This window comes from Accipiter gentilis, chromosome 1 (genome assembly GCF_929443795.1).
Source record: "Accipiter gentilis chromosome 1, bAccGen1.1, whole genome shotgun sequence".
NCBI lineage: Eukaryota > Metazoa > Chordata > Aves > Accipitriformes > Accipitridae > Astur > Astur gentilis.
In genome coordinates this window covers 32,465,982-32,482,326 of record NC_064880.1, presented here as the reverse complement: position 1 = coordinate 32,482,326, position 16,345 = coordinate 32,465,982, and the positions used below count along the sequence as shown (strand labels likewise).

The following is a 16,345-nucleotide window of genomic DNA, read 5'->3' as shown; positions in this document are numbered from 1 at the left end:
TGATGTGGATAGATGGTTTCTTTTAGTAAGGCTTTAAACCGGACAGTTGCTTTAGTAAGCTTTTAAACCAGACAGAATGAGGGATGGTGTGAAGACACTGCCTTTTGGAGCAAGCTTATTTAAAGCCTGTTAAGGTTTAAAACCTGCCACACTCTTACGGAGAACTTGACTTAGGAGGCTTGGCTGAAAGTTAATGCAGCTGTTCACTTAAAAGCGCTCTTGTTTCTGATTCTTTGTCACAATTGCTAAAGAACAGTATTTCCTTGAAGGCAGTGCCAGATCCCCAAGCTGGGGGCAGGCAGGTGGCCAGAGCCCATCCAGGCTCCCAGAGGCTGTGCTGGAAGAGCTGAGGGACGGGGGAGTTCGTGGCAGGGGACCACAAAGGTCTTGGGAGGGACGGGGGGTGTCATGAGGGCACCTGGTTGGGGAGTTCATGGGAGGCTGTGGCAGTGTGAGCCGTCACTGGGACAGGCTCCAGGGTAGGCTCCGGGATGGAGTGCTCGGGGCCCGGGAGGCAGAGGCACAGCGGAGATCGTGGAAGGGATCACTGGCATCCAAAGCAGCTGTTACTCCCCAAGTATTTTTTGTGCGCTACCTGCATTCAAACCAGGGTCCAAAGAGCCCTGCGTGGTGCGTCAGTCACTCTGGGATACCTGTATTTGAAAAATCCTGATTTTGGAGACACCTGCCTATGAAGATGGTGATGGCCACTCATGTTTTATGTCTTTAAATCGCCGGTTCCCATCCAACCCAGCGCAGCCTCAGCCCCTCTGAGGCCCCTCTGGCCCCGTGGCTGCGGGTCGGTTCCCGTGGCGGAGGGAGCGAGCGGTCTCCCGGCCCTCCGCAGCAGGCAGGGCCGCCCGGAGGCTGCGGGGCTGGGGGAGCCGGCCCCCCCTCGCGCCTCGGCCCCGGGGCCGGAGCTCTTCAGGCTCCGGCTCTTCTTGCCTCTAGGCCGCCGTGCTCCCCTCGGGGCCCGGCCCCGCGTTGGCCCCGGCCCGGGCCCCGGCCCCGACCCCGGCCCCGGCGGCGCTGCCGCTGGCTCCCCGGCGGGCCCGAGGGGCGCCCCGGCCCCCTGCAGCCCCCCGGGAGGGACCGTCCCCCTCGGTCGGCGGGCCGAAGCGGGGCTGCGGCAGGTCGCTGCCCGCCGGCGTGTGCTTGTCCGCGCCGCTCTCTGAGCGGCCCCTGGCCCCGGCCGCGCCGCCGGGAGCCCCCGCCCGCGCAGCTCCTCATCTCTGGTGTCTCTTCGCTTTACGCCAGGAGGTAGCGGCAGCCCATTTCTCATGGAAACGGTGCTTTGTGTAACTGAATTGACATTTGGCCTTGATACCTGTATCTCCTGATAGCTGAAACAAATTTCTAAAATAAATACTGTACTTTGATCTTCCAGCCCTGCATTTTTAATGACAGCTCTGAACATCACTTCATTAAGAATACATTTCAGGAGACTGAAATGCTCCGAGTTTGAACACTAATTATTTGTACAGAAAATTATGACTGCAACGTTTCATTATTCAGCCCATTGGTTTCTGCCAGAAATGAGGAATTATTCTCGATTTTTAAGTAAGATGCTTTCTTGGATGCAGATTTATGGCATTTGCAGTGTGGCATCTATATAGAAACTCACCCAACTTTCCACTCTTTTGTAACGTGACAAATCATTTCGGTTCGTCGAGACATCTGGGGAAATAATGTACCTTACAGGTTGGGGCGAACCTCGGGATGTTCAGCGTCTCCTGAACTACCCATCGACTCTCCTTTCGTTTACAAATACTTGTTCAGATTGTTCTCCTGGCAATTATTAGCTAAAACGAATTAACAGAAACCGAGGTCGGAATTGAATCGGGCACCCCGTAGGCGTCCGGGCTTGGCACAAGTTTGGGGACACGGACGTTTAGGGGAGGCGCAAGTGCGAGCGCCGCCGTTTCCCTTGTCGGGCGGGTTACTGCTCCCCCGGGAGCAGAGGTGCGGGCCGGGGTCCCCCCGTCGGGGTCCCCCCTCGGCCCCGGCTGCGGCTCAGACGCGAGGGGAAGGCGAGCGCGCTCCTGCCCCGATGCGGCTCCAGTGGCGCGGCTGGAGCTTGGCCAGGGAGCCCGGGGCGCCCGACGTTGTGGCGGCCGGCGGGCGGGCCCTCCCGGCTGCGCTGCCGGCCGGGGCTCGCTGCGGTTCCTCGTCTCCCGCCGTGACCCGTGCGGACGCGGCGCAGCCCCCGCCGGACGGCGCAGCGGCCGTGCTGGGAGGGTGTTTGTGTGCGGCGGGTGGAGGTGCTGGACCCCGGCGAGCCCGGCACCCTCGCAAAGCAGAGGGGGAGCCCCGCCGCCCGCAGCCTCACGCCCCGCCGGGGGCTGCCACCGGGCCGCGGGCTCCGGCGGCGGCGGCGAGCCCTGCCCCGGCGCCTCAGTGCGTGGTCGAAGGGCTGGGTGCGGGGCGCTTAGCTGCCTGTTACCGACCTGGTGAAGCGGTTACCTGGCTCGGGGGAAGAGCTGGAAGTGGCTGCTGCGTAGGGGATCAGCGTTACGCGGGGTCGAGCTTTTATTTCTCCCCAGGACTCAATATGGAGCCGTGGGAGAGGACTTGGCACTTTAATCCCTTCAAAGAAACCGATCTAATTCAAGCCCTACAACTCTTGAAAGTCTTTGAGCGGACAGTGATTGTTTCCACAGGAAAGCCAGATAAAGATCTCTGTTTGCTGGCGTTTAAAGAGACTTCAGTGGCCGTGTGAATACAATTGAACCCAGCGACTGCGGGGAGGATCGAGTTACCTGGGCAAACAGCTCCGGAGGACCAGAGCCAGCCGGCCCCTGCCCGAAAGGGCACACCCCCACCCCCCCCCACCCCCCCACGCCAGAGCTGAACGTCCTCGGTTGGTACCTGGCCAAATAGGCCGGCTTACACGTTTGCCGTGGCCTCGGAGCAGATGGGGAAGCGGCGAGGAGAAGAGCGCGCTCCCGGGGCCCCCGGCGGAGCGCGGCGCTGAGCGGGCCCGCGGAGGGGCGCGGAGGGGCGCGGAGGGGCGCGGAGGGGCGCGGGGCCCCGCCTGCCCCTTGCTGAGCGGTGCAGTGCGAGGGGTCCCGCCAGCTCTGCGGATGGCTGAGCGGAGCAGCAGGCGGTGGCGTTAAGCTGTGACCCAGATGTGCCTGGTGGTGGTTACCGGGGAAATAGCCTCGCACGGGCTCGAGAGAAAAGCAGGTTAGATTCTTGCTGCAGACGCGCACACGTATATATACGTACGTACACGGGCGGAAAGGTGAGGGAGCAGAGCCCGCGGGGCCGAGTTTGGCGTTGTGGCAGGAGGCGGGCGAGAGGGGGGAGGCGGAGACCCGGTGACAGCGTCCGTGCTCCCGAGGGGTCTCCCCGCTCCGCTCTCGCCCCCGGCCCAGGCCAGGCGGGCTCAGCAGGGCCGCGGGCACACGTCCCGCCTCCAGAGACGCTCTCAGGAGAGACTCCCGTCTTCATTTAAGGAAATTACGGCTTTTACACCCAGCTCCCGCTAGGCAAGAGGAAACTTTTCCGTTCGGTTTCTCGGCTGGCCGCTTTGTCGGTGTGCCTGCCTGCGGGAGTGCTTGCTGCCGGCGGCCCCCCCCGCCGCCCCCCGTCCGAGCCCGGCTGGGCGCGCTCGCCTGGCCCCGCGCCCGGCGGGGGCTGCAGATAACAGAGGGTTAGCGCCGGCTGAGCGAAGCGAAACCAAACCCAGCTACCGGGGGGGAATATGTGCGGTTGTTTGCGGAGTCATATCGAGGGCATATCCCTCAGCCTCGGGGGAAGGGCGGGCGGAGGGAGGGAGCGGGGAGGAACTACCGACAATTACTCCGGGGAAGTTTTACGACTGGGATCGACCAGCCCCGATCAGGTGAACTCGCTGTGCTCCTGTTACTTTGAGCCATTGAACACTACTAGCAGCGGAATCCGGCGGCAGATTTCTCGGGCGATAACAAAGACACATTGTCACTTTAGGGCTCTGCCGCAAATCCTTAATTGCAAAAAAAAAAAAAAAAAAAAAAAAAAAGAGGGGGGGATCCAGTGTCTTGCACATCCAATGCGAGGGTCTCCAGGCGGTAAGGGGTCCTTTGATCAAGAAAATCCAATTATTTGTGTATATACATTTCCCACATAGTGATTACTTCATTAATTGTCCCGCCTTTATCTCCTCCCTTCCCATCCCCCCTAATAATCAGTTCTTTTATCCAGACCAACAAACACACCATAGGAGCTTTGTGGATTCAAAGGATTTGCTTTCGCTTCTGAAAGAGCCGCTATTCTTTGATGATTGGGTAGCGGCAAACTTCAAAGCCATAAATCTTCCCTCTGACTGGCTGGCGGCCCAGCAAAGTCCTTATCAAATTCTTGGAGGTGATCCTGGTGCAGTCAGACAGTCCGCGGAGATCGCGCAGCGCGGGGGGGTGGGACAGGCGCAGAGGCGAAGAGATCAGAGGGAAGGAGAGAGGGGGAGAGGGAGAGAGACGGAAACTGGGCAGCTCCTTGTCTTCCCCTCGGCGTCCCCATGCCTCGGCCGTGCCCCGGCGCCTTCCCCTCGCCCCGGGCACAGTAGCCATGGCCGCGGTGGCCGTCCTCCGGAACGACTCCCTCCAGGCTTTCCTCCAGGTCAGTACCCGCGCCCGGGGGCCGCGGCGGCTCGCGCGGCGCCGCATCCCACCGTCGCGACCCGCGTTGCGCCGGGGCAGCCGGCGCCCGGCGCCTCCCTCCCGGGGCTTCACCCCGCGGGCGGCCCGGGAGGGGTAGGCAGGGGCTCCCGCGGAGGGTGAGGAGGCCGGGGTCGGGCTCCTCGGGCCGGCAACTTCCCCCTCCCGCCAGGAGCCCGGCCGTAACTCCAGGCAGCGTCCCGGGGCGGGGGTGGGGGGGGTGTTGAGCCGCGGGGCGGGGGCTGCCGCCTGCCCGCAGCGGCCGCTTCCCCGGCGCCCCCCGGCCCAGGAGAGGCGGCGGGGCCGGTCGCGGGGGGGGGGGGGACGGGGGACGGGGGACGGGACGGGGGGGACGACGCCGGGCCCGTCTTGCCCGCTGGGCGCGCGCTGTTTTCAGAAAGTTTGCCGGCCGTGCGGGGAGCGGCGGGGCGCCTCCGGGCAGGCGGCGCGGGCAGAGGCGCGGAAAGTTTCCCGCGGGGCGGCTCGGCCGCTCCCGCGGGTCGGCGGCGGCGAGCGGCGAGTAACGCGCTCTCCTCCCTCCCTCCCTCCCTCCCCCCCCCTCCCGCTCCCGCGCAGGACCGCACCCCCAGCGCCTCCCCAGACTTGGCCAAGCACTCGCCCCTGGCTCTTCTGGCCGCCACCTGTAGCCGGATCGGGCAGCCGGGCGCAGCGCCCTCGGATTTCCTGCAGGTCTCCTACGACCCGACGCTGGGATCCCCCTCCAGGATCTTCCACCCGTGGAGCGGCGAGATGCCGGCGCACTCCCCGGGGGGGCTGCCGCCGCCGCACCCCAGCCTGGGGCTGACCCCGCAGAAGAACCACCTGCAGCCCTCCTTCGGCGGGTCGCACGAACTGCCCCTCACTCCCCCGGCGGACCCCTCCTACCCCTACGAGTTTTCCCCCGTCAAGATGCTGCCCTCCTCCATGGCCGCCCTGCCGTCCAGCTGCCCCCCCGCCTACGTCCCCTACGCCGCCCAGGCCGCCCTGCCGCCCGGCTACTCCAACCTGCTGCCGCCCGCGCAGCCCTGCCGGCAGCTCTCGCCCAACCCGCCGCCCGAGGACATCCCCTGGTGGAGCATCCAGCAGGCCGGCGCCCCGGGCGGCTGCGGCCACCGCTTCCCCGCGGCCGCGGCGCTGCCGCGGAGCCTGGTGCTGGGCCACTCGGACTTCGCCCAGTACCAGACGCAGATCGCCGCCCTGCTGCAGACCAAGTCTCCCCTGGCGGCCACGGCCAGGAGGTGCCGCCGCTGCCGCTGCCCCAACTGCCAGTCGGCCGCGGGCAGCGCCCCCGAGGCGGAGCCGGGCAAGAAGAAGCAGCACATCTGCCACATCCCCGGCTGCGGCAAGGTGTACGGCAAGACCTCGCACCTGAAGGCGCACCTGCGCTGGCACACGGGCGAGCGGCCCTTCGTCTGCAACTGGCTCTTCTGCGGGAAGAGCTTCACCCGCTCCGACGAGCTGCAGCGGCACCTGCGGACTCACACGGGCGAGAAGCGCTTCGTGTGCCCCGAGTGCGGGAAGCGCTTCATGCGCAGCGACCACCTGGCCAAGCACGTCAAGACCCACCAGAACAAGAAGCTGAAGGCGGCGGCGGACGGCGTCAAGCGGGAGGACGGCCGCGACCTGTGACCGCCGGCCGGCGGGGCGGGACCGGCCCGGGACCGGCGGCGGCCGCCGCACCTGCGGGCCGAGCCGAGCCGCGCCTGCGGCGGGGACCCGGGCCGAGGGCGCTCCGCAGCCGGGGAGAGCGCGGCCGGCTCTCGGGACTCGCGTCGGGCCCGGCGAGCAGGGAGCTCGGCTGGGGGCGGCGCCGGGAGGAGCCACGGCCCCCGCGGACCCTCGGGCCCGGGACCGGACGCTCGTAGGGCCCCGCCGCCGCCGCCGCCGCGCAGCCCTCGGCCCGGGACAGGCGTCCTGCCCGCCGCTGCCGCGCCGCGGCGCGGCCGAGGGGGGTAGGCCGCGGCCGTCGGGGCTGGAGCGGGGCCGCCCCGGGGGTCGGGGCTTGCGGGCGCCCGCGGGTGGGGCGGCAGCGTCGGTCCGGCCGTGGCGGGGCCTGGCCGTGGCGGGGCCCGGCCCTCGGTGCTTTCAGGGGAAAAGACTGAAGTTTTGTGTACAGGTTATTTAATAGTTCTGTTTGAATACAAGTGTCTCCCTCCTCGTCCTCGGCCCCGTGCGGGGCTCCAGCATGAGATGTTTCTGTAAAGCGACCCGCGGCTGCAGCGTGAAATAAACACGTTAACACTGGGGTCACGCAGGGAAGGTCCCGCCGCGCCGGTTTCATTTGATCGTCCCCAGGGCTCTGCCCGTCCCCGCCCCCGCCCCCCTCCCGCAGAGCGCCGGGCCCCTCCGCGCGCGACCGCCGCCTTCCCGCCATTTCCCGCTGAGGCGGCAGCAGCGGCCGCGAGCCGGGCCCGGCTCCATCGCCGCGGCCAAGCGGAGCTCAGCGCACGGTGACCCGGGAGCTGCTCATGGTAAACACCTTTAAAAATCCCGGCCTTCTTCAGACTGATGCTGGCCTGTTGGTTCAGCTTTGGGTGTTTTTTTTTAATTATTGCCATTATTTTGTTTCCCACTCGTGAAGCCGTGAGAGAAAAGAGAAAAACCCATGGTGCCAGTTCTGGGAGTGAACGTACAGGTGAGGTACTACGGACTGGGATATACATTCGAGCAGAGGCGGGCGGTGGTCAAGGCTAGTAATGCCCATTCTCAGAGAGGTCCAGGCCACGGGGCCTGCGACAACCAGCCATTGCCAGCCTGAAGCTGTCTGTGGCACGGCACAGCCAAAACATGCTTTCCATATGTTAACTTCCTGTAAAATTGCAGAATTTAAGGGTGAGACGCTTGTTATCCTCCCAGTGTGACAAAATGGCAGTCCCTCTCCCACACGGGAAGATACTTGGCACAAAACTGTGTTTAAAAGTACTTGGTAGACAGCGACAGCTTTTAGGGTTCATTACGTCTCATTGGGCATCGCGTAAGTATGAGCTTAGGCATACATTCATTTTGACAAATTTCTTTTAAAATAATGCCTGTTTTTATTGTAGTGAGTTCCCTATTCCTGTTTTTTTAACTGAAATTTGTGGAGAACAAGCAAATTAGGAACCTGATTAGTAATCTGCTAACTTTTGCATTTTAACAATAGAGAATATGTTATTTGCTCCTTATCTTTTTACCAAGTTAGCTTTATTTTCTGGTTACCTAATGAGACGGCCGAATAAAAAGTCCCATCAAAACTTCACTGGGACTAATCTGGAAACATTCAGCCTCAGACGGGTTCCTCTGGTGGCAGTTGTCAAACTAGCTTCGGCACAACCATAATAATAGACACGCTTTGCCATGGACTTCTAAATCAAGAAAAGCAGCAGCTCGGTAAATGTTTGTAATGACAGAACATGTAAAACCGATGTGTTTGTATGTGTGTCAAATACTGCAAAGAATCTATTCTCTCAGGAAATGAGATGAGACAATACCACCAGAACCTTCACATCTGAAATAATGAGAAGTTAATGGATAGTTACCATGGTACAGCTCCTCAACAATATTTTAATGCTTATGATTCTGAATTAATTTCCCACACCATATTCTTAGGGTCAACTTACTAAATTAATAACCAGGCAGTTATATTCTTTACTACTGAAGAGTCTTCTATAACCTGTCCTATTATACAAAGCCTTGTGAGAAATAAGTTTAGCTTCATTGGTTAGTGTCCTTTTGCCAAAGATTTAGGCTCTAGAAGTATGTTGTTGAAGGGTATTAAGTAGAAGATGCCTTTCGTGTTCCAGAACAAGCGACAGCAATGCAGGAAATAACTGGTGGACCTGTTGGGGAAGCCCCTAGTCAAAAAAGTCTTTGAGGCAAAAGCACATCCCATTTACTACTGATAGATAATTTAAATGTCATCAGGAATAACATAATGTTTCTGCTTTGTGAAATGTTTTATGGCATACAGTGGGAACCTGCTTGCTTTCTTTGATACATTACATTAAGAATGTAGTGTTACAGAATTCAGGACTAGTTTAAAAGAGCGTTTGTTTCACTGCATACTCCTTCAATTCTTATGTTCACATCAGACCTAGTTAAAGTGGACAGTAATGGCAAGTGCTTTGGTTGGTAGCAGTAGAGGGGAAACGACGACGGTATCCCAGAGTACAAAAGGTCCACTTAGAGGATACAATCACGGACTTGGATGTTGCCACACGGTAATGGCCTTTCACTGCTATGTAAGTGCCAAGATCAAGATGAAGCATTAACGTGAGCTGAAGCAATGTATTGGATGGTTTCTGGCACAGGTTTAGCCTGACTAAGAAGTAGAGAACTGTTCCTATTAGAACAGCTGTAACTAGCAGCAAATAGCGCAATAATCATAGGTGTGATGATTTCTAAGCTGGACCGTTATGGAAAGATTTTTCTCCAGTTGGATGACAAACTGAATTTACCCAGCATCTGTGTTGTCTGGTCTAGCCAGACTATTTTGGGTTCTTACTCATTCCTCAAGACAGACCATCTACTGAAATACTGAAAGTTCTACCACTCACTTAAGTGTGAGCCTGCAAGTAATTTAGGTTTTGAGCAAAAGACCATAGCCCAGGCAGTGTCAGCACCATGTCAAGGGGGGGTGGAGGTATCTGATTTAAAAAAAAAAAAAAATAATAAAAAAGCAGTGGCATGCTGTAGCCTATGCACCTTGCATACTATCTGTATAATGACTGCATTTAAAGCATGAAAGTGCACAGGTTAAAAATGTACAGTCAAAATGAGTTAAATACCTGTCATGAGAGAGAGAGATATGCATTTAAGTAAAAACCCACGATATCAAATGCTAATGAAAATCTTAATCTGTGAGAATAGTAAAAAAAAAGGGAGGGAGGCGAAAATTAGGGATTTATGACACAAGGTAAGTAAAAGTAACAGTTTAGAATATAAAAAATATTTAATGAAACATTATTTCTCTATAAAGCTTTTAAATAGTTCACTGGAAAAAAGAGGGCATATCCATCATAGCTATTTCATATTCATCTCTAAATAGCTAAATCATATGATAGCTTTTCAATTGAAATCGTTAAACTTTTATAGTAATATGGCATTTAAATATACATGTGACCTTTCTGATGTATGGGTAAAGCGTTACAAAAATATATTGCTTACATCTCAAGAATTTATTTCTAGTTGGCAAATTGCACTCTATAATAAAATTAACTTAATTTTGCATTCACAAAATACATTTTACACTTTTAGCTGTTTCCAATCAACTGGAACAGCTGTTCATTTTATAAAATTAAATGATTAATATTCTTTTTAATTATACATTTTGAGTACATATGCTACTCAAGGTCAATTCATTTCTGAATTTAAAATCTTAAATGTCATTGGTATAATAGACACATCATATAAACTAATTCATCTTGTAGTTAATTCAAATTAATCTCTACCAAAACATAGGGATGTGGTTCAAAAACTTGAAATTTGTGATGTTTTCTGTTTTGAAAAATGACTTTTACACTTGAAGAAACTTTTAAGCAGAGAAAATTAAACAAACAAACAAACAAAAAAAACAAACACAGAAAACCCAGCATTGTTCTTCAGGTAGTTTTTTTTTTACCATGTTGTTATTCAAATTATTTTTAGTTAAGGGCCAAATAGAATAAGACTTTCACCCAGGAGAAGGTTGCAGAATTCACCTTGTGGTCCTGACTGACCAGATTCTCACTACCATAATCCAACAAATTTACAAAGTTATGTTTCATACCTCCTCAACTACTATTGTAGAAAAAGTAGGATGTTTTTTTAAACTATATTGGGAGACATCCCTCCTAAAGACATCACAGTGTAATTCTTCCTTCCATACTAAATTATAGATGTAATTTTTGAAAGAAATATTTAATCTTAAATTATTTGCAGATTTTGAGAGATTGCATTAAATTTTAAAGTAACTACAACTTAACTGTTTCAGTTTGTAAATTCTCAGCTATGTGTAATACTAGTCTTGAATACTGAAGAAATAGGGAATATAAAATGCTGATGTCTCAAAAATTTTAGACAAAAGATACATTTTACTGTTCAGTGATATTCAAGGATTTTAGCAGACCACTCGATAGTTCATAAATAGGGTAAATTTATATCTCTGTGCAAGTAGTTGCACAATTATCGAGACACTTTTAAATGAGCCTGGTAACATTTAATAGATCTTGGCAGCTTACCCCTGTACTGAGTGGTGAGAAACAAAAGTATAATGCTTAGCTTACTGTCAGATCTTATGGTTTGCTATAGAATCTTTTTTTCTCTATTTTAGTTTCTCCAATTATTTTACACTTTTTATGAGATTCTTGTGAATCCTCTGGTAAAGATGGGGGGTCTGCTGCTCTGGTATGTGATGGAGTCAACTCAAAGACCTCTTAGATTTTCCTGCCAAACTTTTTAAAAATACTTACCAAACACGCTGCCTAAGTCTTCGAGGCTACTGAACTCAAAAGCAAAGCAAAGCTTTCCTCCAAACAGATTGCCTAGCAGGTATCTTCAATAACTTTGCATTTAAACAGCATCCAAGCCACCAAGGACCTGGAAGTGTTCACCAACCAGGAAGGCTCCCAATTGTCAGGTAAGTGTTAATGTGCAGCACAGAGAAGAAGGATCCAAGGCCCTGGGCTGATTGAATGAATAGTCTTGATCAGAGAAAATCAGCAGAAGTGTGTGTAATTCAAAGGGTCTTTTAAACACGTTTATGCGTTTTATTCCCTGTTAATATTTACTCCCAACTGATTTGAAGTCATATAGGTGTTTCATTATGGATAACGAAAAGCAAAGAAAACATGTATTTTGACCTTGTGACTGTGACAAGTCAGTGGGAGATTATGGATAGTGAGATTTGGCCTTTAACCTGGAGGCCATCGATCCTTTTTTTCTTCTCATCATCTCTTAATTTCTTTGCGGTACACATTTACTTAAGTACACACAGAATGCCAGCATGTCCCTGACCCAGGTCTGGTGATTACATCACTGCTTAGCCATGTTAACTGGATCCCAACCCGAGCCTGTGTACAAATCCTGTGTGCTCACTGAGAAAGGTTACAGATATCCGCTCAAGGACATGTAGGTACATAGTAGGGGTCCCCGCTCAAGGACGTGTAGGTACATAGTAGGGGTCCATCTCCTCTGCAGGTGGCTGTGCAGTGAATCCCATGCTGTGGTGTACTGAAGTAAGTGGCCAGGAACTCTTGAAGAAGTGGCAAGTTTGCACTGGGGAGTGAACTGGGTCGCTATTCACTGAACAATTTAAGTACATTCTTTAATGGTGCAGAAGCCTTGTACAGAGTCTCTCTATAGGTTCAGATTTCTCTGTTAGTGGTAATAAGGCTAGAATTTCCATTCATCTAATTGAACTACCAAAGACATCATAATAATCCAGTTTATGTCATCTGATCCCCTTTAACTCTGCCTAAGCAAGGAACAGTTTACCAGTGTAGGAATATTGTACACTAGAAGCCATTTTGTGTGTGTATCAACGTAGCGACCCTTCTCTTTCTGCGCTTTTGCCTCCGCTCCTCCAGAGCAAAAAAGAAGCTGTACCAGTGAAAGTGTTGTCTTGTCTGTCCTGCTGCGTCTACAGTAGAGTCTTCTGCTGGTGCAGATGTCTCAGTTAAGGGTTATGTTTGTTTCTCACCCATGACTGGCACAATTGTGCCTGCAACAGCATGTGGTCAAAGCCTGGTTCACCTCATCTTCAAGTAAGCACAGACTTTTTATGCTTTGGATTTAATTGTTCTCTCTAGCCTAACAATATAACGTAACCTTTGCCTTATGGTAGTAACCTCCACCTAGCTCATCTTAATCTCCCTTCTCTAGGGCATTGGTCACCAGCTTGTGCTGGCCATTGATGCCAATACTGAGCAAGTAACTCACTTTAGGCAACATCATAATTTGCCCTTCCTGTCGACCTGACCCATCATAAAAGGCAATCTTTTTTACATTTTTAATTTCCTGTTGCCCCTGAATCACAGAGTTTTACCATGACAGTGACTGAGATGTCCTAAACTGAGTATTGCATTACCATAGCATTTACTATAGAGGAACGATGAACCACCGGGGGAAAATGGAAAACAAGAAAAACACTTTTTTTAGGAGATAGTTGTATTTGAAATGAAAAATAATATTCAAATGCCATAAACTGTGATATTTTTCACAAGTTAAGTTTCTCTGTTTACAAATACCCATATCACCAGCTTCATCAGAAACAATAGTGTATGCCTATGTTTTTGTATTTTTAAAAGGTAGGGTTGTCTGCAAAACCAATATATTCCTATTACCTGTAAGACCCTGTTCTTTTAGCACTACTGAGCTGTTTAAACAAAGTTCCGGTACTAATGTATATACTATTCAAAAACATTTTTCATTTTCCTTTTTAACATGAACCAGCCATCACAGAACACACTTTCAAAACAGGCTCTAATTACAAAGCAGGTTAAAAGAAATTTTATTAGACCAAAGCCTGTATCTTCACTTGGGGTCATATCCCACATGCTTTATTCAGGATCAGATGGTGTGCCTGTGATCTCCACATGCAGATCTCTCATCTGTATGGAAGGGAGATGTCAGTCACGCTGCCACATTCCCCATTATTTTAGACAGCTCTCCACAAGTCAAGGATACACATGCGAAGAAGAGAAAGGAAAATGGGCCCTGTTCAGTCATTAAAGATTAGTCAGGAAAGATAACACAGCCCGAGAATGTCAGGTGGTCTCAGCTACCGTATGTGAATCCCAAAGGAGCATGGAAATGGCTTAATTTCTTCCCCTCACATCTAAATAATTTGCTTTCCTTCTGACGAGGACTAGTGGTAGTGCTTTGCTTTTGTTGAACCCTGCAAAGAACAGCCAAACACTTGCCATCTGCTTATTTTACATGTTATAAAAAATTGCTTGGTAGCCCAATATAGGAGGCCCGTTCTTCTCAGCATTATCTGATCCTTCAGCAGTGTGGTTCCACTGTCTTCATTCTGTTAATTTGCTCTGAAAGAACTGAAAGAAATAGTTTTAAGCAGGCAAAGATTACACTTCTATATTTTCCAAAATATTAACCAAATCTTCTTATGTGCCTACATGAGACCTAAGGCTATGTCTGAGCTTCTTAATAAAAATGCTTGAATAAATTGTATGATCCTGAGAAGCTGCATGCAAAGTGCTGTAATCAAGGCTATGTTCAGTGCTTGAATAGTTAAGTTAAAGAGACCAGAACTGTGAGCAATCTTGTTAGGGGAAGCAGGTTCTCTGTAACACTATTTAAAACTGGCCAGAGCAGCTCAGTTAATGCATGTAAACACTGGAACTGTAACTGCTACCCCAGTGGGACCTTGAATATACAAAGAACAACACCAAACGTGCTCAGCGCATCCTGGCAGTCTACAGGGAAGTGTTTTTTTCTTGTCGGAGGAAGGGCTTGTAAAAGTTTTTCCCACAAGGCGAAAGAAGATGTTCATGGATTTGAGATCATTACTCTTCTATCAATCAGGAGGGTAAGGCAGAAGACAAAGCAGCTAGGGAACCTTTCCTTTTCATGGGCCACATTTGCTTACGCTCACGAATATCAACACTAAGAGAGAGTCCTAGTTCTGTTCTCAACCCCCTGAATGCAGAGGGGAGACACAAGACCCCAAAATTTTTAGAAGCCTTTAGCTGATTCACTTCCCCCAGTTTCCCCACACAACTCAGGAGTTTGTGGTACAGCCCCAAAGTTCTCTGTAGGGTGTTCCAGTATGCAGCTGTTGCATTGCCTTTATGGGGCTTGCTTTCTCCCCTGTCCCAGAAAACCCAAATCATTGTGCACAGCTATGTTATGTTGAAATAGCTCAATACGGATGAAGAAGAAAGTTTCCTAAGCTAATACAGTGATTGCAGAGTACTGAAATCACTGAGACTTAAATGTGGGAATTACCTTCTAGTTTTACCATTCAATTATTTTTCTCATTAGAACCCCAGTTTTAATCAGCTAAGAAATGTTAAATATTAAACAGCCAGTAAAGCAGAATAGTATGTTACATTAAAGTAATTCTTTATAAAGTGCCTAAGTACATTAGAACCTCATTTGTCTTTTTATTATATGCATTCATTCATCCTAGACTTAATTTAAAATAGGTGTCAGGTATCAGCTATAATGCTCAGATCTGGATTCTGATCTAGATGTTAGAATGTCCGCCACTTACTGAGCATGTTCAAGAAAGAGGAAGGAGGGTAAGTTTAGGCCTGTTTTTAATAAGCTACAGCAATTAGATATTTTGAATACTCAGAATGATGTATTAGAATTATACAATTATTTGGTTTGTTCGGTTGCTTTTCAATACACTTGAGAACCAGCTCTTAATTAAGATACACACACTATCAAAGATGAAAAACTTAGATGGTGGTAAAAACAATTAGAATGATGATGTAGGCTTAGATTCCCCGTGGTTTTTGTATGGATCTGCAAGACAGCGTGGAGTATGGGCACGTGGAATTTGCCTTCTTTGCACAAGGTCCAGAAACAGCTGCAGTACAGAAACAGCTGCACAAGGTTCAGAAACAGCTGCGTGCCCTACAGGGACATGAGCCACCCTGGAGCAGGTGGGGTGCTCTGGGACATGGTTCTGTTTTCCCTGAGCCAGTTGGGTACTCTGACAACAAGAGCTTTACCTTTCAAGGGAACTGCTGCAGTTATCCATTGCCTTTGGATAAGGAGTTGTTCCTCTCTGCACAATTCCTTCTGGGGAGCAATAGTCTAGGGGTGCTGCAGTCCTCATCCTGCTCCCACGGCCAGACTGTTAAATCCCAGCAGAGCCTCCACCTTTGGAGCATATGCCAATTATGTGCTAATTATTTCTTATTTCACTTTAGAAAACATTCCTTCCTATTTAAAAGGTGTAAGAGGAAAGCACAGCATACAACAAAGCACATTTTATAAAATAGAATAAGATAAATGATCCAACCAAGATTACCTCCAGTTATAGGCATGCCTCACCCCTTTAAAACTAATAGACTATGTAATATACCATCCTTAACATGTGCTGAATGTATTGCTCTTGATCTCAAAAGCAGTAAGAGCAGTCTCTCATGAAATCTTGCTGCAGAAATGACTGTTCCTACCATCTCGATGCCACATGAAAAACCTTAATCAAAGCAACCTAACCTCTTGACTTGCTGCTGATTCCACAGCACTTTTTTATAGTGATATCACTTTTATCTATCATCATTTATTCAAAAAGGTAAATCAAAAGCATAAAATAGTCTCATCTGATTTTTTGCCTGCAGATGTCCTTCTTGTTGGTTAAGCCATGAAGTCTTGCATCAGTCAGAGACAAACTAAGTGGCCGACCTGACTTCCTGTTCTCCTTTTCCATGTACTGACGTTTCTTAGGCACAGGTTACCATCCAGTATAAAAATTAGAATTTTTAAAAAGAAAAGAATTGTCTTCAGCAGCTCAGCTGACACAAAGGAATACTTGTTTTCAGAAAGGTGCAACATTTTTTTAATTGCTGATCAGAAAGCCAATCCTCTACTAATCCTAAGCAAGTAATCTGAATGTATCACTAATGCCTGTTAGTGCAAGATGCTTTTAGAGCTATATTAACGATGAATAAGACCAAGGGTTTTTACAATTTGAATTCTACAAATAAATTCTAACATCTGTGTGTGAAAAGTCACACTTTTCTCACATTTTTACTTTTATCAAACTAACTTTCATT

The 16,345-nt window shown here is 50.5% G+C and overlaps 2 protein-coding genes across 2 annotated transcripts in view; one reads left to right on the top strand and one right to left on the bottom strand.

The window, feature by feature from the left end:
• The window catches only part of METTL5 (methyltransferase 5, N6-adenosine), a 414,631-nt gene that overhangs the window by 366,783 nt on the left and 31,503 nt on the right, over positions 1-16,345 (bottom strand). The window lies entirely within an intron of this gene.
• SP5 (Sp5 transcription factor) lies at positions 4,350-6,302 on the top strand. Its single transcript, XM_049808141.1, has 2 exons — positions 4,350-4,599; positions 5,214-6,302. The coding sequence occupies exons 1-2, from the start codon at positions 4,549-4,551 to the stop codon at positions 6,264-6,266; spliced, it is 1,104 nt and encodes a 367-aa protein (XP_049664098.1). The 5' UTR covers positions 4,350-4,548; the 3' UTR covers positions 6,267-6,302.